Source organism: Gopherus evgoodei, chromosome 6 (assembly GCF_007399415.2).
Source record: "Gopherus evgoodei ecotype Sinaloan lineage chromosome 6, rGopEvg1_v1.p, whole genome shotgun sequence".
In the NCBI taxonomy this organism is placed as follows: domain Eukaryota; kingdom Metazoa; phylum Chordata; order Testudines; family Testudinidae; genus Gopherus; species Gopherus evgoodei.
This window is the reverse complement of record NC_044327.1, coordinates 35,717,714-35,745,230: the sequence shown is the minus strand read 5'-3', so window position 1 is coordinate 35,745,230 and position 27,517 is coordinate 35,717,714. Positions and strand designations below refer to the sequence as shown.

Here is a 27,517-nt window from a genome sequence, read left to right as displayed (position 1 = left end):
ACTCAACATTAACAAGTCACCAGGACCAGATGGCATTCACCAAAGAGTTCTGAGAGAACTCAAATGTGAAGTTGCGGAACTATTAACTAAGGTTTGTAGCCTGTCCTTTAAATCGGCTTTGGTACCCAATGACTGGAAGTTAGCTAATGTAACGCCAATATTTAAAAAGGGCTCTAGAGGTGATCCCGGCAATTACAGACCGGTAAGTCTAACGTCAGTACCAGGAAAATTAGTCGAAACAACAGTTAAGAATAAAATTGTGAGACACAGAGAAAAACATAAACTGTTGAGCAATAGTCAACATGGTTTCTGTAAAGGGAAATCGTGTCTTACTAATCTATTAGAGTTCTTTGAAGGGATCAACAAACGTGGACAAAGGGGGATCCAGTGGACATAGTGTACTTAGATTTCCAGAAAGCCTTTGACAAGGTCCCGCACCACAGGCTCTTACGTAAATTAAGCTGTCATAGGATAAAAGGGAAGGTCCTTTCATGGACTGAGAACTGGTTAAAAGACAGGGAACAAAGGGTAGGAATTAATGGTAAATTCTCAGAATGGAGAGGGGTGACTAGTGGTGTTCCCGAAGGATCAGTCCTAGGACCAATCCTATTCAATTTATTCATAAATGATCTGGAGAAAGGGGTAAACAGTGAGGTGGCAAAGTTTGCAGATGATACTAAACTACTCAAGATAGTTAAGACGAAAGCAGATTGTGAGAAACTTCAAAAAGATTTCACAAAACAAAGTGATTGGGCAACAAAATGACAAATGAAATTTAATGTGGATAAATGTAAAGTAATGCACATTGGAAAAAATAACCCCAACTATACATACAATATGATGGGGGCTAATTTAGCCACAACGAGTCAGGATAGTGTCATCGTGGATCGTTCTCTGAAGATGTCCACGCAGTGCACAAAGGTGGTCAAAAAAGCAAACAGGATGTTTGGAATTATTAAAAAGGGGATGGAGAATAAGACTGGGAATATATTATTGCCCTTATATAAATCCATGGTATGCCCACATCTCGAATACTGTGTACAGATATGTTGTCTCCTCACCTCAAAAAAGATATTCTAGCACTAGAAAAGGTTCAGAAAAGGGCAACTAAAATGATTAGGGGTTTGGAGAGGGTCCCATATGAGGAACGATTAAAGACGCTAGGCCTCTTCAGCTTGGAAAAGAAGAGACTAAGGGGGGATATGATAGAGGTATGATAGAGGTATATAAAATCATGAGTGATGTTGAGAAAGTGGATAAGGAAAAGTTATTTACTTATTCCCATAATACAAGAACTAGGGGTCACCAAATGAAATTAATAGGTAGCAGGTTTAAAACAAATAAAAGGAAGTTCTTCTTCATGCAGCGCACAGTCAACTTGTAGAACTCCTTACCCAAGGAGGTTGTGAAGGCTGGGACTATAACAATGTTTAAAAGGGAACTGGATAAATTCATGGTGGCTAAGTCCATAAACGGCTATTAGCCAGGAAGGGTAAAGAATGGTGTCCCTAGCCTCTGTTTGTCAGAGGATGGAGATGGATGGCAGGAGAGAGATCACTTGATCATTGCCTCTTAGCTTCACTCCCTCTGGGGCACCTGGCATTGGCCACTGTCGGTAGACAGATACTGGGCTAGATGGACCTTTGGTCTGACCCCGTAGGGCCGTTCTTATGTCTGTTTTACACTGGTTAAGAGATGGGTGCAGGGCCCTCTGGCTTCCCCAGAAGCCCTGCCTGTGCAGACTCGCTGTGGGAAGTGCATGGTGTGAAAAGGGAATGCTAAATGCTCCGAGGTCAGACCCAGGAAGGTCAAAGCTGTGTAAGCTTCTTGCCCTGGAGACAGTATGCTCCAAGAAAGGAGGCTCCCCCAGAATCCTGACCAGGGCAGCTCCAGGCACCAGCGAAGGAAGCAGGTGCCTGGAGTAGCCAATAGAAGGGGCGGCATGCAGGGGAGCATGACTAGGGCAAGCACTGACTCGCAGACCGTCCTCCCAGGCAGCCTCCTCGCCGCCTCCAGTTTACGGCGCCACAATGTCGCAATCTCGGCTCTACCTTGCATTTGGGGGAAGGGGGGGCGATCACGCTGCGGGCTCGTGGCCACTGGGCCAATGATTGCGCTACTAGCATCCTAGCGGCCAATCGGAGCGCGGGTATAAACAGACCCGTGTGACAGGGGCCAATAGGAAGCCAGGCCGCTGAGTGTGATAATTGCCCTGTGCTCTGGCTGGGCCCGCGGGCGGCCGGGGCAGCATCTTTCGGCCATGGAGGCGAAGAGGCAGGTGGTTAACTTCGGCGCGGGACCCGCTAAGCTGCCGCGCTCGGTGAGTGTCCGCGGCTGCGGGAATTGCGGTAGCCTGGCGCGGCGCGCTCTGGGAACGGGAGTTTGCGCGGGGGCTTGGCCGGGGGAGGAAAGCAGCCCCCCCTGCACGGCCGCCCCCGGGAATGGAACAAGACGCTGTTGCAGCGGGAGCGCTCGGGGGGAGACGGACTCAGCGGCGTTTAGCACGGGGGCAAATCCGGCTCGTCCGGAATTGGGTTGGGGATGATTCAGGCTGGCAGCCCCCTGTCCCCCGCACCGCCCCGATCGCTCAGCGCGGGCCTGGGGACGCGGTGCGCCCTGGGGGGAAAGGGAGGGGTGAGGATTGAAATGGGTAAAGCAGAGGCTGGTTGCGGCTGAAGTCAGAGAAATCTGCGGGTGTGCTGGCACCGGCTGGCCGGCCGGCTGCTTCTCCTGTTAAAAGTATCCTCAGCTCGGCACCGCAGATGCAGGCTCGGAGACCTGCCGGGGGTCAGTGTTACCAGGGAATGTGATAGGTCAAACTCTAGTTTGAAACCAGGGATCTTTCTCCTGAAACTCAGACTGTGGTTAACGGAGAGCGCCCCTCTCGGGCTGCTCGCTCCAGTACCTACGGTTAAAGCAATGCCTGCATTGCAAGTGACTTGTTTTACTGTTAACCCAAGTGGGTAGCTACTAGTCCTCTTCCCTTAGCTGCTAAACCTGAAGCATGTTGGTCATCTGTAATTAATTTTGTTCCAAGGCTAGAGACGTAGTGCATTGCTTTCAGGTATAACTCATTGGCATGTTAGGTAATTCTCACTGTCAGTTTTTTGTGGCATATTGCAGTTTTGCAAAAAGGGGTGGGTGCCAATTTGGTTATTGTCATTACAGATCTGCAGACTGTGAAACATTAAGCTTAAAAAAAAAAGCATACTATTAACACACCAATGAGTTTTCTTTCTAGAAATAAAACTTGCCTACTGGGGAAAAGAAAAGGTCAAAGTAATCTAGTTCTCCCAACTGCAAAAACTGATAAGTTTGTAGTTAATTGTTGGATACACCACTTCAGTATGGGAGGTAAGTATTTGCAGATTCGTTAGTGTAACTACAGCAAATTAAAGCTCAAGCTAAGTGAAGGAGCAGTCTTTAATTGCTTTTATATGGAAAATATGATAATGTCTAAAGCAGGGGTAGGCAGCCTATGGCATGAGTGCCGAAGGCAGCCCGTGAGCTGATTTTCAGTGGCACTCAAACTGTCTGGGTCCTGGCCACCGGGGGGGGGGGGGGTGTGTGTCTGCATTTTAGTTTAATTTTAAATGAAGCTTCTTAAACATTTTAAAAACCTTATTTACTTTACATACAACAATAGTTTAGTTATATATTATAGACTTATAGAAAGAGACCTTCTAAAAATGTTAAAATGTATTACTGGCATGCGAAACCTTAAATTAGAGTGAATAAATGAAGACTCGCACGTGACTTCTGAAAGGTTGCCAACCCCTGGTCTAAAGTATAGACTCAATCCTTTGGAAAGTTGCATCAGCAGCTATCAGTTATCCAATTACATCTGGGTGGAGGAGTGGCTCATGCTTTAATTTAAAGCTTCCAATTTTCCACACAATGGTTACGTACTGTCAGCATTTTTTGTTTTTAGGAGTTTTGTGTCTGGATTTGTTCTAACACATTCTTGTTACGTAGCTGCTGCTGTTTCTCAAAGTCAGGAGTCTATGGAGCGGCATCTAATGAATTCTCTGGAAATATTTTGTAGGTTATATTGCAAATAAACTTGTCTTTTCTAACAGAGCATTTAGCCAGGAAAGCACTCTTTCATTGGTGCTGCTCTAATGTTTAATCCTGCAGTCATTTAATTGCGAAGTATTAGTAGTCATGTGACTATATGGGATTACTTGTGTGACTAAGGACAATTTTTGTGAGCGAGGGAGGACAGAATCAGGCTCTACAATTCGTTAGTTTGTTTTTGCCCCCCTTATTTGGAAATTGCAATACTCTTACAATGGAATGTTTCACTTCAGTTTTAGTAGGGTCTAATCCTGCTTTCCTTGCATTCCCCAAACTCCCATCGAAACAAAGGAATGCCAGGAGCTGTAGACTTTTGCACATTTTGTTTTAAGACTTGAGAGAGGGGGATCATTTATGTGAGAGACAAAGAAGCATATTCTTTTGTAAAAGTAATCTCCCTCCCTCCCTTTTAATTACAAATTCCCCCAAAACAATGTTACTAATACATAACAGTTTTGTATCTTGCTTGTTCTGATAATTTTTTTCCTCCTGAGCCAATCTGCATGTGCTGTCCATTAGTCCAAAGTTCAGTCTGCAGCTATCAAAAGTGACACTCTTTCCAGATCAGTCAGGTGGTGACCACCTGGTACCCTCAACAGGTCATGCAGATTTCTTATTGGGAAGGCAGTTTGCTTCGTGTGACAGGGATCCCAGGGGAGCCGGCTGAGGTCAGTCAATTAGGGTGAACTGCAAAGAATGAGGCAGACAATCCCCAAAGCTGGGGGATATTCCAGTTTTCTAGATTTACCAAGCCAGCACAAACAGCTTTTTCACCTCCTCACTGGTTGCCTAGAACCCAACAACACGTTTCCCTTAAAGTAACCCAGCCTCAGTCCTCCACCCAGATAGCCAGGTCAAGATTGATGAGGGATTCTGAAAATCTTATTTCATCATATACAAAAGAAAAGGTTCTACCAATCCCAAAGGATCGAACGCATTACCTCCCAGGTTAATGAATATTCCAGATGGTACCCAAATACACGCTTATGGCAAATTCTTATTAACTAAAGTAAAATTTATTAAAGAAGAAGAGAGCATGGTTAAAAGATCAACATTCATAGACATGAGTTCAATTACTGAGGTTCTGATTCATAGCAGAGATGGTGAGCTTTGTAGTTGCAAAGAGTTCTTTTAGAATTTAGCCCATAGGTCATAGTCCAATGTCCAAATATCAAATTCAGGGTGTATCGGCTTAACTGGGATCTCAGTCTGATGACTCAAACTTCCCCTAATGAAGCATAAGCAGATCTGAGATGATAGGATCAGGACCCAAGGGTTTTTATACAATGTTCTAACATCCACTTGACCATAGAGTCCTGGGTAAACAATAGGCAACCAGGGTGACTTTGAAGTAGGCTTACTTCCTAAGCATCACCCGGTAATTACTCACACAGATTAACATAAGGCAGGGGTGGCCAGCCTGTGGCTCCAGAGCCACATGTGGCTCTTCAGAAGTTAATATGCAGCTCCTTGTATAGGCACCGACTCCGGGGCTGGAGCTACAGGCGCCAGCTTTCCAGTGTGCCGGGGAGTGCTCACTGCTCAACCCCTGGCTCTGCCACAGGCCCTGCCCTCACGCGACCTCTTCCTGCCCCGTCCCCTGAGCCTGCCATGCCCTTGCTCCTCCCACCCAGAGTGTCCTGCAGAGCATGAAACAGCTGATCAGGAGGTTTGGGGAAGGAGGAGAAGGTGCTGATTGGTGGGGCTGCTGGTGGGTGGGAGGTGCTGGGAGTGGGGTGGGTAGGTGGGGGAGCAGATGTGGGGGGCTGCTGACTTATTTCTTTGGCAATGTACTTTGGTAAATTCTGGCTCCTTCTCAGGCTCAGGTTGACCACCCCTGACACAATTGCCTGTCTTTCCAACATTTGCAGATTTGCTATACATTTAAAAGAGAGATGAATACAGACATCATATGTTTACAGTTCATTTAAATGTTAAGATGTTCTTTTGATCTCTGAATTAACAGAATACAGCATAGACAGGGACTGTTGATTACTTTGTTGACCCCTACCAATATATATGTAAATACACAAACACACCAACATTATCTCCCCATATTTCTTTAAGGGTTGAATTTGAGTCATTCATCCTGCAGGATGCATAACCCTTTCTGGTCATGCATCACACTTAGTTTGTGCAGTTCTCCAGAGTGTATGATTCCTTGGCAAATTCATAAATGATGTGCTTATGTTTGCCAAGGCGAGCTCTTTGTTGAGTTCTTCACTCTCCTTTGAGGGGAGACAGAGAGAATATTATTTTCAGTTTGTGAGCTAAGAATTATTCCACTTGTGGGCAACATGGTTTAATGGTTAGACCCTGAGTGCAGATCACTGGTGTATGATAGCAACAGGAGAGGACATGCTGGGGCATCAAGTCACTTAGGCCTAGACTTTCAAAAGTGACCAGTGATTTTTGTTTGGGGGCACATCGTTTTATTTATTTATTTACTGGGTGCCCAACTGAAGACACCTTTAAAGAAAGGTGATTATCAGGAAGAGTTGAGCACCCGTGCTCTGAAAAATCAAACCTCTTTAAGTTGCCTCCAGGTAAGCCACCCAGAATTCACAAGTTTGCTTCTGGTCATAACTCTCAACCTCAGTTTCTCCATCTGTATACTGTAGATAATATCAATTTGCTTTTATTGATGATCTACAGATAGAAGGCGCTAATATATGCTCTAAGTTTTGGTGGTGTTAAATCAGCACAAAGGAGGTGGAAAAGTCCAGCAAAACCATGCAAACACTGTAATAATCTGGATACTGAGCCATAGAACTATGACTTGAGATGAAGAATACTCACATTGGGCACATGATTTGATTATCCCATCATCTGACAAGCTTGTAGATAAGGTGAAGTTATAGTAGTATCTGAAATTTCAGTAATTTTTATAATGGACTGAGAAATGTCACATTGCCACAATCTGCAGTAGTTGGGATGTTTATGCTTCAACACTGGCACACAATGATGACAAATTGATTTATTTTTTATTTTTTTTGCGGGGGGGATAGGTATTGCTAGAAGCACAAAAAGAATTGGTGGACTACAAAGGACTTGGTATAAGTGTACTTGGTAAGGCTTTTTAAAAATTATTCTGTGTTTTACGGAGTTTAGAAGTTTAGCTGGATTATGAAATAAATATAAGAAATTCTGAGCTGTAGATTTCAATCAAGTGTCGCATTTCCTTTTAAAATTTTACCCCTTTAACCTCTGGAAGGTATCTGAGTCCTGAGGATCTGCTTACACATTAGTGTAGAGAAGAATACAATCATCCACTAGAAGGTTATGAAGTGACATGTGGACAGAGATATTTTATATTTTATCGCTTCCACACTGAGGCCCAGAATCAAGGAACACAACAAATCATAGCTAGTACTTCTGGATCTTTGCAAAAGATGTTTGTTCATTAATTTTGTCAGTGGAGAAGAAATGCCTTTTTGATGCCACTATATTATATTTATCTATATTGTATAAATCTTCCAAATTTATATGAAGCCACGTTTATATTTAAGAAGGAAATATGGTGTCTTGTTTGCTGTCTTTTGTGCTATATGCATGTTCGTTTCATTGTTCAGAGCCCAAACTTGCAAAACAAACAACAAAGAAAGGAAGAAAAGAAAAAGTTTATGCAATGCACTTAGCAGTCCTGCTCTACAGGATCAGGACCTTATTTTGTAATAAGTCATATACTTCTACAAATAGTGAGTACAGGTCTGATAATGAGAATTAATATTAATGATTCTTAGCTGTTCAACAGGATTATTGAACAAAGAAGCCTCTTAAAAACTACACTTTGGTTACAGAGCAGCTCTATACTGAAAATATACTTGGATTGTTACCAAAAACAGAATTAAAAGGGAGGGAGTTAGAGCATGGGCCTGGGAGTCTGGCTGGAGACCTGGGTTTTAATCCAAATTCTGCCACTGTCTGCTTTGAGGTCTTAGGCAAATCCCTGGCACCAGATTTCAAATTTAGATGGTCAGTGCCATCTTTAGTTATCTTAAAAATTGCTCTGAATTTCAGAGGTGTAGTGCACCCATGTGTGGGATGAAACTTAACTGGAGCTGCAGATGCATGTCACATCTGAAAATGCAGCCCCTTACTCGGCTAAGTTTCCATGTTTGAAAAATTGGGCATTAATGTCTCTGTCTCAGTTTATTTTTTTATAAAATGGGAATAATACATACCAGCCTTTTTAGTATGGTTCATGTTCTTCAGCGGAAAGGCACCATGCTCTGACTCGGCAAAGCACTTAAACGCATGCATTAGTGTCTTGGAGCTTGATCCAGTGCTCATTGAATTCAGTGGAAAGGCTCTCATTGAATTTAGTGGGTTTTGGAGCGGCTGCTTGCTGAATTAGGGATGGACTTACGAATGTGATTAAGTGCTTTGCTGAGTTGGGAACTATGTGAGCAAAGTATTATTAAAATATTAAGCATTGTGGTTTATATTGGGGACAAGTGGCTTACAGAAGGCTTTGCTGCTTATCCAGCTGTTTTATAAAGTCAAGTTTGTGCTATGGTTTTCTTTCACATTATCTCTCTCTTTTTTTCTACCCTATAGAAATGAGCCATAGGACATCTGATTTCTCAAAAATTATAAACACAGCTGAAAATCTCTTACGTGAATTGCTGTAAGTTTTGGGTATTTTTAACTATGATTAACGTGAAAGCCCTTCACATCAAAGCACCTGTTTTTCAGATACTATGGCGATAAGAAAATATGTAAATTTGGCACTGAAATTGATCTTCCGTTTGCTAGTTTTTGTTTTATCTGAGTATGCCTAAAGGGTTTTTATTAGGTTAAGAAACTTTTCATATGCTTTTATACAATCTTATTAACTCAAAATAGCATGTTTTTAAAACTCCAATCTGTCATGGATATAGACCTCCTAAACGACAGCGATCCTGTTAGATACAATTGTACATGCACGTTTTAAAAATTTGGTCTCTTAAAGTTAAACTCTACTCTTAAGCTCATTAATTGTACACTTTTAGCATACATCTACCGTAACAATAGACCAATCTGTAAATCTTTTGCCTTCAGGAGTCCATTCTTTTTTCTAAACGGATTGTTTCTGACATTGAAATTATATATTAAAAGAAATGGAAAAATATGATTTTTCTGTGAGACTAACAATAAATCCATTCATGAACATTAATTCTGTTGTACGTATACACCATCTTACTTATTGTTTATACATGCTACTGTAAAATTAGTACTAGGGAATGGCTTTGTTTATTGTTAGTGTCGGAAACGAGCATCTTAAAATGTTTTGTGAGACCATCTTAAAATGTTTTGTATTGACCAATGATATGGCTCCTCATACCTAGATCAAACCAATACCAAACTGTTAACTTTTTGCTTTAATGTCTTTGAAATGACCCTATCTAAAACTTGTATAACTTTCATAAGACTTTTGCAGCAAGTGTAGCAGCAAAGAGTGTACTAAGTCCTGTACATAATTTTGTTTGAAACAGAAAACTAATTTCCTTCTTTTACACAGAAATATTCCAGAAAACTACAAAGTCATCTTCCTTCAAGGGGGTGGGTCTGGTCAGTTCAGTGCTGTTCCACTTAACCTTATTGGACTGAAAGAAGGAAGATGTGCAGATTATGTGGTTACTGGAGCTTGGTCAGCAAAGGCAGCTAAGGAGGCAGAGAAATATGCCAAAGTGAACATTGTTCATCCTAAACTTGGAAGTTACACAAGTAAGTTGACATTTAGCTTGCTGTGTCTGAAAATCTTGTAGGTAGTCACATCTAACAAGATTTTCAAGTTGCTCTAGCAGAACAATTCTCCCACATTTGAACCATTCCAGAAATGATTGTGAGGTTACTGAACAGAACCAGTTAAACACTTGAGTGCCCAACCTTTAGGTTCACTCCCTCTGGGGCATCTGGCATTGGCCACTGTCGGTAGACAGGATACTGGGTTAGATGGAGCTTTGGTCTGATCCAGTGTGGCTGTTCTTATGTTTTAACCTTTTTTGAACTGCCAACATCAGCTATGCTTTCTGCCTGACAATGAGAGCCATTAGACTGTTCAATATCCTCCTTTGAGGAAGGAAGGGAAGCCCCATCCCTCAGGACTTCTTAAAACTAGACTGAGCAGCCCCTAGAAACTGTGTGATGGGTAACAATCCTGTCTTGACAGGGAGATGAACTGGATGCTCTTAGCCCCCCTCCCCTAAAACCCACTCTCTCTCCCCCCACATACACACAACACACTCCCTGTCACACTCCGTCCCATCTCCCTCCCCCCCGCCATTTGAAAAGCATGTTGCAGTCACTTGCATGCTGGGATAGCTGCCCACAATGCAGCTCCCAGTGCCACTGCAAGTGCTGCAAACGTGGCCACGCCAGTGTGCAAGCAGCTGTCAGTGTGGACAGACTGCAGTGCTTTCCCTACTGCACTCTCCAAAGACAGGTTTAACTCTCAGCGCTCTGTCTGCAAGTGTAGCTGTGGCTTTAACATCATCCTGTTGTTTCCTAATTTTTGTCTATAATGTTATGAGCTCTCTTGGACCCGTTAAAGTTAATTGGAGTTTTTCCTTTTTCTTCAGACTAGAGGCTTTAGGGATGGGTACATTATTCTTCATTTTCAGGGCAGAAGGCTTTTTTTTTGTACCTAGACTACAGGTGAATTTGATTTGTTGCTGGCAAAAACTATTGTTACCTAGTGTAATAAAACCACTCTCAATAGCAATTTAAAGTTCAGTGCCAAAGTAAAGTCACACACCAGTAAAATCAGAGTGCTGATTCTAGCTGTTTTCGGTAACCTTTGTTTCTCCTCTTATTATTTGTATCAGAAATTCCTGACACAAGCAGCTGGAATCTCAGATCGGATGCCTCTTATGTCTACTACTGTGCTAATGAGACTGTTCATGGTGTGGAGTTTGACTTTGTACCTGATGTCAAAGGAACAGCCTTGGTGTGTGATATGTCATCAAATTTCTTGTCCAGACCAGTAGATGTTTCCAAGGTACAGTATCAAACATGCTTGCTCTACAAAGTGCAGTCCAATATCTTCAAACTTGGATTAGACAAAAAGGTGGCTGGACTGTGTTGAGCATTCTCCACTCCCACTGAAGCTGTTGGAGCACAGGCCTCCTTTTTTTGAGGTACTTTTTATAAGGAATTAGACACTCCAGTCTGAATATTGTGTCTCTAATGTGCTATCTTGTTCACTAAGAATTGGACACGTCAGATTTTATGTTTAGTGCCGTGTGAGTGCTCAGCACTGTTCACCACATTAAAAGAGAGACAATCATGGCCTTACACTAAGAATCCTCTAAGATAGATAGTTGTTTGTATTGTCGTAAGTGATGCTGAAGGCTCTTGAGTATTAGCTTTTCCTTCAAGTGGTTACAGCAGGGGACGAGGTTTCGGGACTTCTGGATTCTACCCCTGACTCTGCCATGGACAAGCTGTATAACCATAGTTAAGGCTACGTTTGTCATGGAGGTCATGGACTCCATGACTTCCAGAGACCTCTATGACATTCTTTGCATCAGCCCCTGGAACTGTAGAACTGGAGCTGGCAGCCATCAGGGCCCTGGCAGAGTTCCAGTGACAGGGGCCCCCTTGCAAGTTTCCAGGGACAGGTGACAGACTCTGGAGGGGGCCCGCCTCAGGCTTCCTGGGATGGGCAACAGCCTCACACAGGGGAAAGGGAGACACCTAGGGCAAAGGGCTGGGGTCTCCCGTTTTCTCTATGGGAAATATGGTCACCCTGCAGCTCCCAGCCACTGTGGGTGCAAGTCCAGCCCCCCTGCATGCCCGTCAGCTTCCAGCTGCTCTGGGCAGAGAGGGAACCCCAGAGTTCCCAGTCATCATGGTGGCAGGGGAAATCATGGAGCTGCAGCAGCAAAAGTCAGACAGGGCATGGTTTCCATGAAATCTTGTTGATTGCTGTTGACCTGTCCCTGACTTTTACTAAAAATAACCATGACAAAAATCTTAGTCTTTACCATAGTCAAGTCATTTAATCTCTGTGTATCAGTTTCTCTCTCTGTGAAACAGGGATATGACACTTACCAGTATTTCTCAAATGCTTTGATATTCTTGCATGAAAGACACTATGGAAGTATGAAGTGTTATTGATTTGTGCACTTTTTCACTTATAGTGAAACATAGGCATCGGACTGTCCATTGCAACTTGTGCCAGGGGAAAGTAGGGTCAAATAGTTTATCTCCTATTTGGGTTTCATTGAGTCTCCATTCCTTTACTTCCCTTTGAGTAGCTAGAGATTATAGGGTGCCAGTTCTGGACCAGTGGGGGTTTGTTGAAAATGCTGCTATGTGTTTTCAAGCAAATTGTTTTGGGGTACTAACAGATGGAGACAGGCTTCTCTGAGAATAATTTGTGGCTACTGGATGGACCCTTGGTAGACAAAGTGAGATGGTTCTTGAAGTGAACTGCCTCAGATGAAAGAAGATATTTAATTTTGACAGTACTGGTAAACAAAGGAAAATGTAGATTATCTGAAATTTGGAAGTGACCCCTGAAATCAAAATGATCCTCCTCCACTCCTCAAAAATTGGGGTATGTTTTCTTAGCCATTCAGATAACACTGCATATGTCTTGAAATTTATAAAGAGACAGAGCTTATAACTATATAATATTCCTGAATAAGTCATTGCTTCTAAGAAAATCCTTTTTTCTGTTTAAAGTTTGGTGTCATTTTTGCTGGTGCCCAGAAGAACGTTGGCTGTGCTGGAGTAACTGTGGTAATAGTGCGCGAGGATTTGCTGGGGTTTGCACTCGAAGAATGCCCTATAGTATTGGACTATAAAGTACAAGCAGGAAATGGCTCATTATATAACACTCCTCCATGCTACAGGTAACTTGTTCCTCCAGCAAACTACTAGGCTGGCATCTGCTGTTGTTGTCAGAAAAGGTTTCAGAAACTGAATGTACATTTTGTTACCAGGTCACAAATAGGCTGGAGGATAAAGTACAGTAAATCAAATCATTATGACTTCGAGTGAGGGAACTACTATTGTAAGCCCCAACCTTGTGTTTTAAATCAGGGTTGAAGGAGGGAGTTGAAAGAAATTATACAGTATGTACTTTTTAGATGATAATTCCACGCTATAGCAGTTTTAGGGCCAAATTCTGTGCTGACCATAAACTGAAGTAGGTCCAGTGAATTCAGTGGTGATGCCTCAGATGATGCAAGGAGAGAATTTGGTCCTTAGTCTTTTATTGTCAGTCAGTCAGTCAGTCCAGATTGATTTAGCTGCCATCTTCAGCAGACAAACCTAAGGCCCAAATATCCACAGAGGGAAAAAACCTACATAGGGAGTTGGAAACTCCTCAAAGTTCCTTGCATGGAGTTTCCTACAAAACCTTCCCTCAAAGGCCAGGACTTATTCCACTTTCCCTTTAACTGCCAGAGCAGCCAGCATTTCAGACCCTAGAGCATGCAGATCCCCAGCGACATACCGAAGGCCAGAGCCATCTACACCTAGACCTTCTGTCTCCACAGCACATCCAGGGCCCCCTTTCCCTGCCCATGGAATACCTCAAGCAGTGAACCCCCCTGCAGGGTGGAGGGGACAATGCATATCTCACCTCTACATTGCACCTCCTTCCTTCCCATGTAGCCTCTGGGAGTGGGGAATGGTACTGTGGAGGTGGCTGATCCCTTATCTGTATGATGAGTGGAGGAAGAAGGGTAGCTATGTGTGGAGGATCCCTTCAGCAAACACAACTTCGGGCCTTCCTTTCAAAGTGCATCCTGCACAACTGAATCCCTCTGTATCTTTGTTGCTGGAAAACGTTGATGGCAGAGAATTATTCTTTTAAATGACATTTTCCTAAAACATTTTCTATTGTTGCAACATCATTTACTGCAATAGCTGTTAAAGTGAAACTGTAGTCAAGAGTCCAAAAACTAGCATCTTGGTGATCTTGTATTTATTCTCCGTCAGAGCTTTTCATAGTAAATTTGCACCGATTACCACTTCAGGATCAATCTGGCATCCAGAAATAAAACTCTTCTTTCTGCTTCATAATCATCAACAGCAATCAAGATCATAGAATCAGAATGTATCTGGCAATTTTGTGACTAGATGAAGATACAGCTTGCTCTTCCACAGCTATTGCATAATGACACTGAACTGCTGACAGTAGCGAAAACAGGCTTTGCTAGTGGAAGATTCAAAAGACATGTAGGCCCAATCCTGCCTCATCTATAGTAAAACTTTTATATTGACTTCAGTGGGATTGGAAGCATTTCCTGTACAGTTTGTGCAATATAAAGGTGATTTAATAAAATACAACCATTGTTCTAATCCAAAACTCACTTTAAAAAAAGTGTATGCCCTGTACCGCGGAATACTGTTTTTTGGGAAACTTTTTGGAAAGAGTACACAACTTTTTAAGATCAAAATCCTTTGGTTCAAAACTTACACTAATAAAATTTTATGGCTTGTTTTTTTCCACGTCAGGAATTTCAGCATTGTTTGCAGCATAAATAGGATTGGGCCGTATCGAATCGAACATTCAGTATATATCATAGGCATGATAATCCTTGTATTTGGGGTCTACCTTAATGCCTTAACTTAGTATATATGTGCAGTGGGTCAAGTTACCAGTGATGTGAGCACTGTAACTTAATGTGAATCACTGAAATGAAATATGACTTTTTATATTTATATTTATTAATGGAGCACTAAATCTAGACTGTACGTTCGTTTCAGACTCTGGCTCTGGTGCTTTGTACTCCAAAGTACATTGCACCCTATGGAGCATGCACATTTGAAACTGGTGGTACTGGGGCCCAAAGATGGCACCTCCTGCTGAGTCCCTCCTGAAGTCCTCTTAAAAGTTGGACAGGCTGTTCAGGGGAGGAGGGGGGGTTGACCGTGTCAATATAAAGGTCTTTGTACATGTATTTACATGTTTGCTCTCCCTGTTTACTTAACTGTGTGTGCTGTGTATGCTTAGTAGGCTGTTTTTTACTGGCTGAATAAAAACCTTTATTTTGTAACCACTTATTTTCCTGCTTGCCAAAGTACACATTCTGTACTGAATACTATGTATTTGGACATGCCAAGTTTTAAATCCAAGCCATTCATGGCTTTTCAAATGCAAAAGTGTTTCCATTTGACAAACAAGAAACTCACCATACCTTGGAACTCAACAGTGCTGATTCCACATTTGAGATGCAAACAAAAATTCATTTCTGGGCTGAAAAGAACACTGAGAAATTTCAGTCATTGGTGATAATTTGTTTCTAATATAAGTGCCTTTTCAGCTATAACTGCATATCCATTAATAACATCAATTGGAGTGGGAAATGCAGTCACCTTGATCCAAAGTCTCTTCCTTCTTACCACCGAGTACTTGGCCAGGTTTTACTTCATGCCAGTGGAACCACTTTGGAGGATGTTCCAGAATCAGTGTTTAATACTGACCTAAATTTTGGCAGGATACAGATGTGTTTGGCTTGGTTTTAGGATGCCTGTTCTGTTCTGTAAGGAAATGGCAAAGCTTCTTTCCTTTCCTTCTGCCTCTCCCTATTCTGTTTTAGGGCTAGCTGGCAAATAGGCAGGAAATTATTAACTGAATTTGCATGAGCCACTTAGCAGAACATTGAATGAAATTAATGTGATGCTGATAGTCTTAACCTATTGACACTAAGAGTCTTGACTTTCTGACACTAAGCTCCTCTGCTAAAATTAATAGCAAATTTGCTGGAGAAATCTCATTTCTCAGTTCCAAGGATTTATTTTATATTTAAAGCTTCTCCAAATCCTTTTGACTGGCATGGCAGAAGGGTAGGGGATTTTCTCTTCCTGACTGGTTTAAGAGCATCACTTAGGGCTCAGACCTCCAAACCTTACTTGCCTAAGTTGCCCCACAGACTTGGGTAAGTATGAGCTATTTGCAAAATTTATCCTTATGCAGTCGGCCAGTGGAAAGGCTATACACCACTTAAATCTTCAAAATAGAGTTCAGGTGATGCATAGACCTCTGCATAGGGATAAATGACACTTTGCTGTCATGAAGATTGCAGGGCTGAGCCCTCAAAGTCATAAGCTGCTGTATTAATTTATAACAGGGAGTCCATAACCTCTCTCCTTCCACAATGCGTTTCTGAAGTGTTTAAAGATTTAGCATCCAAGGGGAAATTAAAGGTAGTGATGTTAAAACAATCTCTTGGTAGATCTATAAGAGAGATTTGTAGGGTAATGTCTAAGAACTTCCTTGGAAACTGTAACAGAAGGATTAGTAAAAGCAAACATTTTGGAAATATGCCATGAAAACTTGTGAACAGTTTATGTAAAGTGGTGTAGTCGTGGGAAATGCCTGAACTTGAACAAGCAGAGTTTTGTAGCCAAAGCAGAAAGGCAAAAGACTTTGGAGATTTTTACATAATACTGAGTAACTGGCTTTGAGACTGTTGATTTCACATGGCTACAAATCAACTGGCTTCCAGCTCTGTGCTTAGGATTTGAATTGGAATTAATAAATATAAAATATTTATTGTTACCACAAGGATAATTGTTTGTTGTGAAAAATAACTTTTTAGATGGCAATGGGGTCATGGACGTATGTTTAATGGTCATGAAAATAAGACTAGATTTCTGGCATAAAGCAGGCAGGTACAATGCAAGATCATCCATAGAGCTTAGTCAGTGTAATAGCACTGGGTTTATAACACCATCTGCTGTTGCAGTCCTGGGTCTCCCTGAGATTTCTCTACTGAAATTGCCAGTTAGTCTCAGTTCTGCAGTCCTTACAGAGGCAAAATGCCCAAATGAAGTCTATGGGAGTCATGCCCTGGTAAAGACTACAGCATCTGTCAATAGGTGGTGCAATTATTTTATGGAGAAAACTCCACTAGGAACTAGGTTACATCCAGCAGACTTGTCGCTTATGAAGTTAACAGTTACTCTAGTTAGGCCCAGAAGTTTCACCTGATTTGAAGTTGTCATTATTGGGAACGTGGTCCAGATGCTAAATGTGTAAGTTGTTAAAAACAATACTATATCTCCACTTAATTGTTGAGAAATTTTCAGAATGAAACCTGACTATTACTTTTTTCTATTTTTTTCAATAATATAACTTCATAATGTTTTCTTTTGTTTCCTCAGTATCTATATCATGAGTTTGGTCCTGGAATGGATAAAGAACAATGGTGGGGCTCCAGCTATGGATAAACAGAGTTCAATCAAATCACAAATGATTTATGACATTATTGACAAATCTAATGGATTCTATGTGTAAGTTGCAATAACTTGTCTTGGTTTTGAAACTAAAACATTAAGAGTGCTGCTAAAACTTTTTCCAAATGCTAAAATCATGGGCAGTGGGAGGGGAGTTAATGAGCACAAGCATTACCTTAAACTCCTTTTCTCTGGTCAATGTCCAAGGATGAATCTGAATCTGTTGCAATGGGATGGGAAGTTATTTAAATCTTAGCCTGTACAGCTCAATTGCGGAACCATATGAAGAGCTCTCGTCTAAACATAAAATTCAGTACCTAGGAAAAAGCAGTCCATCTCTGCACCGTAAGGGATGCATGGGCAGAAGCTTTTATGCTATAACCTACATTTGGTATAGATAGCCGATGTCCCTGAAAGTACTTTGGCTGATTCAAAATACACATGCCAAAATGGGCTTTAATATTCTAACAAGATGCAGTATGTGCTCCCCCACCCCAATCTCTTCTTCACACCAACTCTTTGTACAGTCTAGAAATGGTGCTAAACTCTCCTCTGTCCTTTTATCCAGGGACCAGTGAGTGACATGCTCATACTCACCCATAATGCTGAATCCTACTTTTTACAGAAATCAATGTCTAGAAACTCCCTTTGGAATGAATAGGAGGAAGATCAGGCCTAAAAAATAACTTGCTAATGTTCATCAAATACATCTGAAAGTGTTTTTCAAGGAAATTTAACATTATGGCAGATTTGGAGGGTTACTAGTTATTTATGAGCTGAAGGGACCCAATGTTAGACAAAAGTTGATAGTTTAATAAGTAGCAAACTGGCTGGCGAATATTATTCAAATTCTGCAGAAATATTTTGCCTTCAGGATAAAACTAAAGATTCTCAGATTTAACCAGTTTTCCAAGTTAGTTATGATAGGAGAAAGTTAGAGGGGGATTTTCAATGAAAATTGTTTGTTTGCAGCCTTCATATGGAAAAGATATATAGCCTCTTTGTAATATCTGATGCTTTCAGCCTATCCATCTCATTGGCAGTATAGTGACTGAGGTTTAAGTCTGCTCCATTGAAGTAAAAGTGAGTGTCTCCCCCGACTCCCCCCGCCTTCCCCCATTGACTTCAGTGAGAACAGGCTCAATCCCCGAGAAACATTTTGTGACTCACATAAAATGTCTGGCTGTGGTGACCAATCATTTCTTCAGCTTGAAGACAAATGCAAACGTGATTACTCAGGCAAATACATCCATTATAACTTCCATAGATGGATTAAAAAAGAACATAGATTAAGGACAAAATGTAATAATTATATTTTTCAGATGCCCTGTGGAGAAAAAGAGCCGAAGCAGAATGAATGTTCCATTCCGCATTGGCAATATTAAGGGTGATGAAGTGTTGGAAAAGAAATTCCTTGATAAAGCTGTGGAATTGAATATGATCTCTCTGAAAGGACATCGGTAAGTACAAGCCCGGGATGAATTCATTTGTTATAAGTTTTTTAGGTCCCTGTGCAAAATGAGGCAAAATGGTTGCCATTCTCCCCCAGTACTATAGCAGCACTATCATCTGAGTGGGAGTATTGGGACTGGCAGTTCTGAGGTTGTAATAGGAGCTGCTGCTTCTTTGGGCATGGAAGGTAGGGAAAACTTCCTCCCTGTTCTCACCATCTAAGTCCTTTGGCAGTTCTTCCCAGTCTGGTTATTCAGGCAACATGCTGGGCAAAAGGGTTGTATTGGATGTAGAAGTCCAGCAACAGAGTGGGAGCTATCCAGTTTGTTGCAACAAATGCAGTATGTGTGCTTACCTGCCCTATGGGCTGGTGGCATATGTTTGCATTTGGTGCAAGGAGCTCCTGGCCCTCAGAGACCATGTACGGACTCTGGAGACCAGGGTGGCTGAGCTGGAGGAGCTAAGGGAGACATGGAGGTATATAAATGAGACTTTCTGGGACACAGTAGAATGGTCCCACCCCCGGTCTGACAGCATCTGTGCTGGTGAGGAGGATGAAAGCCTTGGAAGGAGAACATCCAACTGGAGCAGAAGGAAACGATCCCATAGTTGGGACCCTCCTCCCAGATGAAGTTGTGGTATCTTGCACTGAGGATACTTCTCTAGGGGAGGGAACTCCAGTTATTAGGAAGAGACAGGTATTAGTAATGGGTGATTCGATCATTAGAAACCTTGATAGCTGGGTTTGCAACAATTGGGAGAACCGCATGGTGACTTGCCTGCCTGGTGCAAAGGTTACGGATCTCTCAAGACCTCTAGATAGGCTTATGTGTAGTGCTGGGGAGGAGCTGGTGGTGGTGGTACATGTAGGTACCAATGACATGGGGAAGGATAGGAAAGAGGTCCTGGAGGCCAAATTTAGGCTGCTAGGTAGGAGATTGAAGTCCAGGACCTCCATGGTAGCATTCTCTGAAATGCTTCTAGTTCTACACGCAGGGCCAGTTAGACAGGCAGAACTGCAGGGTCTCAATGTGTGGATGAGACGATGGTGTAGGGAGGAGGGGGTTAGAATTAATAGAAACTGGGGAAGCTTTTGGGAGCAGGGAAGCCTATACAGGAAGAATGGGCTCTACCTATACCAAAACGGAACCAGATTGCTGGCGCTTAAAATTAAAAAGGTCGTAGAACAGTTTTTAAACTAAGGGCTAGGGGAAAGCCAACAGGCACGGAGGAGCAAGAGGCCGTGAAACTGTTAAGAGGTGCCGGTGGATGGTGTGAGGCTGGTAGTGGCCCCCAGCGCACTGGGACTGGGTCATCTTGGAGTCGGGTTGCTTGGGAATGCAGCCCAAAGCTGGTGGTAAACTCCATGTAAGGCTAAATTGTACTATAGAATCTCTATGGATAGTAATTCCATGCCTGAAAAATAAGAATATAGCAGCAGGGCTATATTGCAGACCACCTGACCAGGATGGTGTCAGTGACTCTGAAATGTTCAGGGAGATTAGAGAGGCTATTAAAATAAAAAACTCAATAATGGGGGATTTCAACTATCCCAATATTGACTGGGTACATATCACCTCAGGAAGGGATGCTGAGATAAAGTTTCTTGGTACCTTAAATGACTGCTTCTTGGAGCAGCTAGGCCTGGAACTCATAAGAGGAGAGGAAATTCTTGATTTAGTCCTAAGGGGAGAACAGGATCAGGTCCAAGAGGTGAATATAGCTGGACCGCTTGGTAATAGTGACCATAATATAATTAAATTTAACATCTCTGTGGTGGGGAAAACTCCACAGTGGCCCAACACTGTAGCATTTAATTTCAGAAAGGGGAACTACACAAAAACAAAGAGGTTAATGAAAAAGAAATTAAAAGGTACAGTACCAAAAATAAAATCCTTGCAAGCTCCATGGAAACTTTTTAAAGACACCATAATAGAGGGTCAACTTAAATGTAAACCCCAATTTAAAAAACATAGTAAGAAAACTAAAGAAGAGCCACCGTGATTAAACAACAAAGTAAAAGAAGCAGTGAGAAGGGAAAAAGGCATCCTTTTAAAAAGTGAAAGATAAATCCGAATGAGGAAAATAGAAAAGAGTATAAACTCTGGCAAATGAAGTGTAAAAATATTATTAGAAAGACCAAAAAAGAATTTGAAGAACAGCTAGCCAAAGACTCCAAAAGTAATAGCCATTTTTAAAAATACATCAGAAGCAGGAAGCCTGCTATACAACCAGTGGGGCCACTGGACGATCGGATGCTAAAGGGGCACTCAAAGATAAGGCCATTGCAGAGAAATTAAATGAATTCTTTGCACCAGTCTTCACTGTTGAGGATGTGAGGGAGATTCCCAAACCTGAGCTAGTCTTTTTGGGTGACAGATGTGAGGAACTGTCCCAAATTGAGGTATCATTAGAGGAGGTTTTGGAACAACTTGATAAACTAGACAGTAATAACTCTCCAGGACCTGATGGTATTCACCCAAGAGTTCTGAAGGAACTCAAATGTGAAATTGCAGGACTACTAACTGTCATCTGTAACCTATCATTTAAATCAGCTTCTGTACCAAATGACTGGAGGACAGCTAATGTGATGCCAATTTTTAAAAAGGGCTCCAGAGGTGACCCTGACAACTACAAGCCAGTAAGCCTCACTTCAGTACTGGGCAAATTGGTTGAAACTATCGTAAAGAACAAAATTGTCAGACACAGATGAACATAATTTATTGGGGAAATAGTCAACATGGCTTTTGTAAAGGGAAATCATGCCTCACCAATCTACTAGAATTCTTTGAGAGGGTCAACAAGCATGTGGACAAAGGAGATCCAATGGATATAGTGTATTTAGCTTTTCAGAAAGCCTTTGATAAGGTCCCTCACCAAAGGCTCTTAAGCAAAATAAGCAGTCCTGGGATAAGAGGGAAGGTTCTCTCATGGATTGGTCAGTTTTCAGAATGGAGAGAGGTAAATAGTGATGTGCCTAGGGATCTGTACTGGGCCCAGTCTTATTTAACATAGTTTATTAATATCTGGAAAAGGGGGTAAAGAGTGAGGTGGCAAAATTTGTGGATGATACGAAACTACTTAAGATAGGTAAGTCCCAGGCAGACTGTGAAGAGCTGCAAAAAAATCTCACAAAACTGGGTGACTGGGCAACAAAATGGCAGATGAAATTCAGTGTTGATAAATGCAAAGTAATGCACATTGGAAAACATAATCCTAACTATACATATACAATGATGGGGTCTAAATTACCTGTTTCCAAGATCTTTCTTGAGTGGTGTCATTGTGGATAGTTCTCTGAAATCATCCACTCAATGTATAGTGGCAGTCAAAAATGTCAACAGAATGTTGGGAATTATTAAGAAATGGATAGATAATAAGGCACAAAATATCATATTGCTTCTATATATATCAATGGTATGCCCACATCTTGAATACTGTGTGCATCTGTGCACAGTGCATACTGTGTGCATCTCACAAAAGATATATATTGGAAAAGGTTCGGAAAATGATCAGGGGTATAGGACGGCTTCCGTACAAAGAGAGGTTAATAAGACTGGGAGTTTTCAACTTGGAAAAGAGGCGACTAAGGGGGAATATGATAGAGGTCTATAAAATCATGAGTGGTATAGAGAAAGTAAATCAGGAAGTGTTATTTACGCCTTCTCATAATACAAGAACAAGGGGCTGCCAAATCAAATTAATAGGTAACAGGTTTAAAACAAACACACAAGTATTTTTTCACACAATGCACTGTCAACCTGTGGAACTCCTTGCCAGAGGGTGTTGTGAAGGCCAGTACGATAATGGGGTTCAAAAGGGAGCTAGACAGATTCATGGAAGATAGGTCCATCAATGGCTATGGATGGGCAGGATTGGTGCCCCTAGCCTCTGTTTGCCAGAAGCTGGAATTGGGTAACAGGGCACAGATCACTTGATGATAACCTGTCTGTTCATTCCCTTTGGGGCACCTGCCATTGGCCACTGTCAGAGGACAGGATACTGGCTGGATGGATCTTTGATCTGACCCATTATGGCCGTTCTTATGTACATACTTAGGAGAGGAAGATAAAGAGGTTAGCCTGGGACTTGAGTAGCCTGCGTTCAGTTTCCAGCATCACCAGAGACTTTTCTGTGTGACTTTGAGCAATTCATGTAATCTTTCTGTTTCTTAGTTCCCTGTCTCTCAAATGACGTTAATAGCACTTCTGTATCTCATAGGAGTGTTGAGATTAAATACATTTAAAGATTGTAAAGTTGCTTAAACACTAGGATAATGGAGGCCATATAAGTAGCTAAAATAGATACTTGGCTTCCATTGACATCAAAGGAAGCTGCGTGGACAGTTCAAAAATTGGAATGTCGCCTCTCAGGCCTGGTGTACACTACACGTTTAAACCGAATTTAGCAGCGTTAAACCGATTTTAACCCTGCACCCGTCCACACAACAAGGCCCTTTATATCGATATAAAGGGCTCTTTAAACCGGTTTCTGTACTCCTCACCGACAAGAGGAGTAGTGCTGAAATCGGTATTGCCATGTCGAATTAGGGTTAGTGTGGCCGCAAATCGACGGTATTGGCCTCCGGGCGGTATCCCACAGTGTACCATTGTGACTGCTCTGGAAAGAAATCTGAACTCGGCTGCACTGGCCAGGTAGACAGGAAAAGCCCCGCAAACTTCTGAATTTCATTTCCTGTTTGCCCAGCGTGGAGCTCTGATCAGCATGGGTGGCGATGCAGTCTCAAATCCAAAAAGCGCTCCAGCATGGACCGTACAGGAAATACTGGATCTGATCTCTGTATGGGGAGACAAATATGTTCTATCAGAGCTCCGTTCCAGAAGATGAAATGACAAAGCATTTGAAAAAATCTCCAGGCTATGATAGACAGAGGCCACAGCAGGGACTCAGCACAGTGCTGCATGACAAGCGTAACGGAAAGCCAAAGAATGAAATGGACGCTCATGGAGGAAGGGAGGGGGTACGGAGGACTCCAGCTATCCCACAGTCTCCGAAAAGCATTTGCATTCTTGGCTGAGCTCCCAGTGCCTGAAGGATCAAAAACATTGTCCGGGGTTGTTCAGAGTATATCTTGTCAATTTACCCCCGCCTCCCCCCCGTGAAAGAAAAGGGAAAAAAATCGTTTCTTGCCATTTTTCAGTGTCTCCGTATGTCTACTTCATGCTGCTGGTAGACGCGGTGCTGCGGCGCTGAACAGCAGCCTCCCCTCCCCTTCTTTTCCTGATGGCAGATGGTACAAAATGGTGGAAAACCATCATCATCCCATGAGTGCTTCTGGCTGGCCTTGGTGAGGTCTGCCAGGGGCACCTGGGTAAAAATGGGAATGACTCCCGGTCATCCCTGGCAGATGGTACAGAACGGCTGGTAACCATCCTCATCATGGCAACTGGAGGCTGAGCTCTATCAGCCCCTCTCCCGTTTCCTGTCTAAAGAAAAGATTCTGTAATGCCTGGACTATCATAGCAGTGGGAGGCTGGGCTCCTCTCCCTCGCCACCCTTTAATGTCCTGCCTGGACTATTATAGCAGCTGGAGGCTTCCTCCCCCTCACTTTATCTCACTAAAAAGTCAGTGTTTCTTATTCCTGCATTCTTTATTACTTCATCACACAAATGGGGGGATACTGCCACGGTAGCTCAGGAGGGTTGAGGGAGGAGGGAAGCAACAGGTGGGGTTGTTGCAGGGGCACCCCCTAGAATGGCATGCAGCTCATCATTTCTGCGGGATCTCTGGGGCTCTGACACGGAGTGGCTGTGCTCTCTGGTTCTCTAGTACACTTGCCCCATATTCTAGGCAGGACTGACTCTATTTTTAGACAAAACATAAAGAAGGGTATGACTTGGGGAGTCATTCCCATTTCCCCCCCCCCCCCGGCCGACCTCAGTGAGGCCAGCCAGAAGCACCCATGACAGCAGCAGATGGTACAGAACGACTTGCATCTGAGGAAGTGGGTATTCACCCACGAAAGCTCATGCTCCAAAACGTCTGTTAGTCTATAAGGTGCCACAGGATTCTTTCCTGCTTTTACAGAACGACTGATAACCATCATCTCATCGCCAATTTACAATGGCATGGCAGACGGTGCAATACAGATGGTAACCGTCTCTGTTACCTTGCAAAGGGAAATGAATGCTGCTGTGTAGCACTGCAGTGCCGTGTCTGTCAGTAGCATCCAGTACACATACGGTGACAGTGACAAAAGGCAAAACAGGCTCCATGGTTGCCATGCTATGGCGTCTGCCAGGGCAATCCAGGGAAAAAGGGCTCGAAATGATTGTTTGCCGTTGCTTTCACGGAGGAAGGATTGAGTGACAACATTTACCCAGAATCACCCGCGAAACTGTTTTTGCACCATCATGCATAGGGATTTCAACCCAAAATTGCAATGGGCGGGGGAGACTGCAGGAACTATGGGATAGCTACAGGATAGCTACCCACAGTGCTCCAGAAATCGACGCTAGGCTCGGTACATGGATGCACACCACCGAATTAATGTGCTTAGTGTGGCCGCGTGCACTCGACTTTATACAATCTGTTTTACAAAACCGGTTTATGTAAAATCGGAATAATCCCATAGTGTAGACATACCCTCGTTCCCATGAATTTGAATTATCCCCCATATATGGAGGGGAAGATAGATGTGTGTAGTTAATGGTAAGCACACCTTTACTGATATGTACAAAAATAATTGTTTTTTGCTCTTAATTCAGATCTGTGGGAGGAATACGTGCCTCTTTATATAATGCTGTGACAATAGAAGATGTTCAGAAGCTTGCAACGTTCATGAGAAGCTTCATGCAGATGCATCAGCATGAGTGTGCATGAATTAGTGCAATGCTGCACATATATGAAATAAAACATAAAGGGTTTGACATTTATTGTGATGCTGCATAAAATGCACAACTTTAGCAAACAAGAATTTTGTTTTAGTTCATATACCTATCGTAGGTAACTAAATAAGGATGAAGGGCCCAGTCCTACAATATCTTGAGCACCCTCAACTTCCATTTAAGTTGAGGACACTCAATACCTGACAGGATTGGTCCCTAAATTTGCAAAGGAAATAACTTTATTGGCAATCTAACGGTGGATAGTATTGTAATCTGTGTAGCTCAGATTCTGATTTTAGTTACACTGCTGCAAGCGTTACTGTGGATTTACACAGATATAATTGTGATCATAAGCTATCCCAGTTGTGTGGAAAAAAATCTTGTTTTTTGTTACTCTTATTTGTAACTGTAAAAATCATTTTTTTTCCAAATTAATGCCTTGTTCTCACTAAATTTCAGTAGTGCTTGGTTCTATAAACAGAATTTCATAAATACTGTGAATACGCACATGAGGCTAGAACTGATGGTAATTGAAAATACTTGATTGGTATGTCAAATACATTCCAAGAATGTATCTCCATAGTCCTTGGAGAAACTGATGTTGGCATTTCCTAACTTCAGACCTACTCACAGCATGAGGAGTCCCACTGACTTCAATATAGTGATAAACATTATTGTAGTAAGTGTTTGTATGGTTAGGCCTTTTATTTGTGTTATCATTTAGAGATGTAACAAGACACATACTCGTATGTACTAAAATCAGTGTGTCAGATGTTTGTTTCTGTGTGCGTTTTATATTTGAAACCAGTGTAGGGTATTTAATTTTGTGTGTGTTTTCCCCTCCCCACAAGAACTGCCCTCCTTTTAATTTAACCCTCTGTTAAACAGGACTCTCGAGTTTTACTCGATGGAACACCTGATTACTTCCTCCTCCTCCTCCTCCTCCTTACCGATTGACCACAATCCCATCTTGCTCCCTAGCAGTCCAGATCACAGGAGCTAAAATAGTTTCCCTTGCCTGATATTTCCTCCTTAGTTGCTTCATTAGCTTCCTTCATCATCTGCATGACATGAGCCTTCTCATCTTACATGTGGGGCTCTGAACAAATCCAGCTGGTGTAAGTCTTGGCTCCCATCTTGTTTCCTTCACTCTGCCAGAGAGAACTGTAGCTCCCCCCCCCCCACTTACCTACATGCCTTTAATCCATGCTTTCCTGGACACCTAAAACTCCCTCCCTAGCCCAGGTTTCAGGGACCTTCTTTCCACACACAACTTTTCCTTGAAACTTTATTTGTTCTGCATAGCCCACAGTCACTAGTCAATGCCAATAAAAATGCCAGCAGCCTTTTGTAGAAACAAAAACAACAAAGGAACAAATGATTCTGTTAACACTGTCATCTGGGACTCCTAATGTAATTGTGTTTTGATTTTTCTGTCTTGTTCAGACTGTAAGTTCTTTGGGGCAGGAATATGGCTTTTGCTTCTTATGTAGTGCCAAGAACAGCGTTAAAGCTTTAATAATCTTAATGATGGACCACTTCATCCCTGTGTAACTTCACTGAAGTCAATGGAGTTACATCACCGGTGAATTAAATTCCAATTGATAGGTAGTAGCTTTATGACTGCTGTTTTAAGAACTCATTGTCAATTTATTTGTTTAATTTGTGGAGAAAATAAAGTCTTATAACAGAACACTGAGTGAACAATGCATCTGTTTTCTTTTGAGGCCTTTCAGACTATTTTTTTTCCTTCTTTAGTGAGGAAATAAGAAGTAAATACACTTGGATAGTATTTTAGTCCCGATCTTGCATATTGAATAGTTTGAACCTTTCCATTCAGATTGGCATTTGCTGTTGACAGGAGCATTTGCCCATGCCACTCACCAAGTTCCTTTTCAGACTTCCTTTTCCAAAAGTCCCAGCATCATACTCACTCGTGTGCAAACTTCCTTCAATAAAT

The 27,517-nt window shown here is 42.2% G+C and overlaps 1 protein-coding gene across 2 annotated transcripts; it reads left to right on the top strand.

The window, feature by feature from the left end:
- Positions 1-2,182: 2,182 nt before the first annotated feature.
- Positions 2,183-27,256, top strand: PSAT1 (phosphoserine aminotransferase 1). Of its 2 annotated transcripts, XM_030567568.1 has the most exons (9): positions 2,183-2,320; positions 7,086-7,146; positions 8,638-8,707; positions 9,581-9,786; positions 10,887-11,059; positions 12,751-12,920; positions 17,185-17,313; positions 18,579-18,716; positions 25,438-27,256. In XM_030567568.1, exons 1-9 carry the CDS (start codon positions 2,261-2,263, stop codon positions 25,550-25,552), a joined length of 1,122 nt encoding a protein of 373 aa, XP_030423428.1. In that variant the 5' UTR covers positions 2,183-2,260; the 3' UTR covers positions 25,553-27,256. The 2 variants fall into 2 exon arrangements, with proteins under 2 accessions (XP_030423428.1, XP_030423429.1); XM_030567569.1 differs by lacking the exon at positions 7,086-7,146 and having other exon boundaries at positions 2,238-2,320.
- The last annotated feature ends 261 nt before the right edge of the window (positions 27,257-27,517 follow it).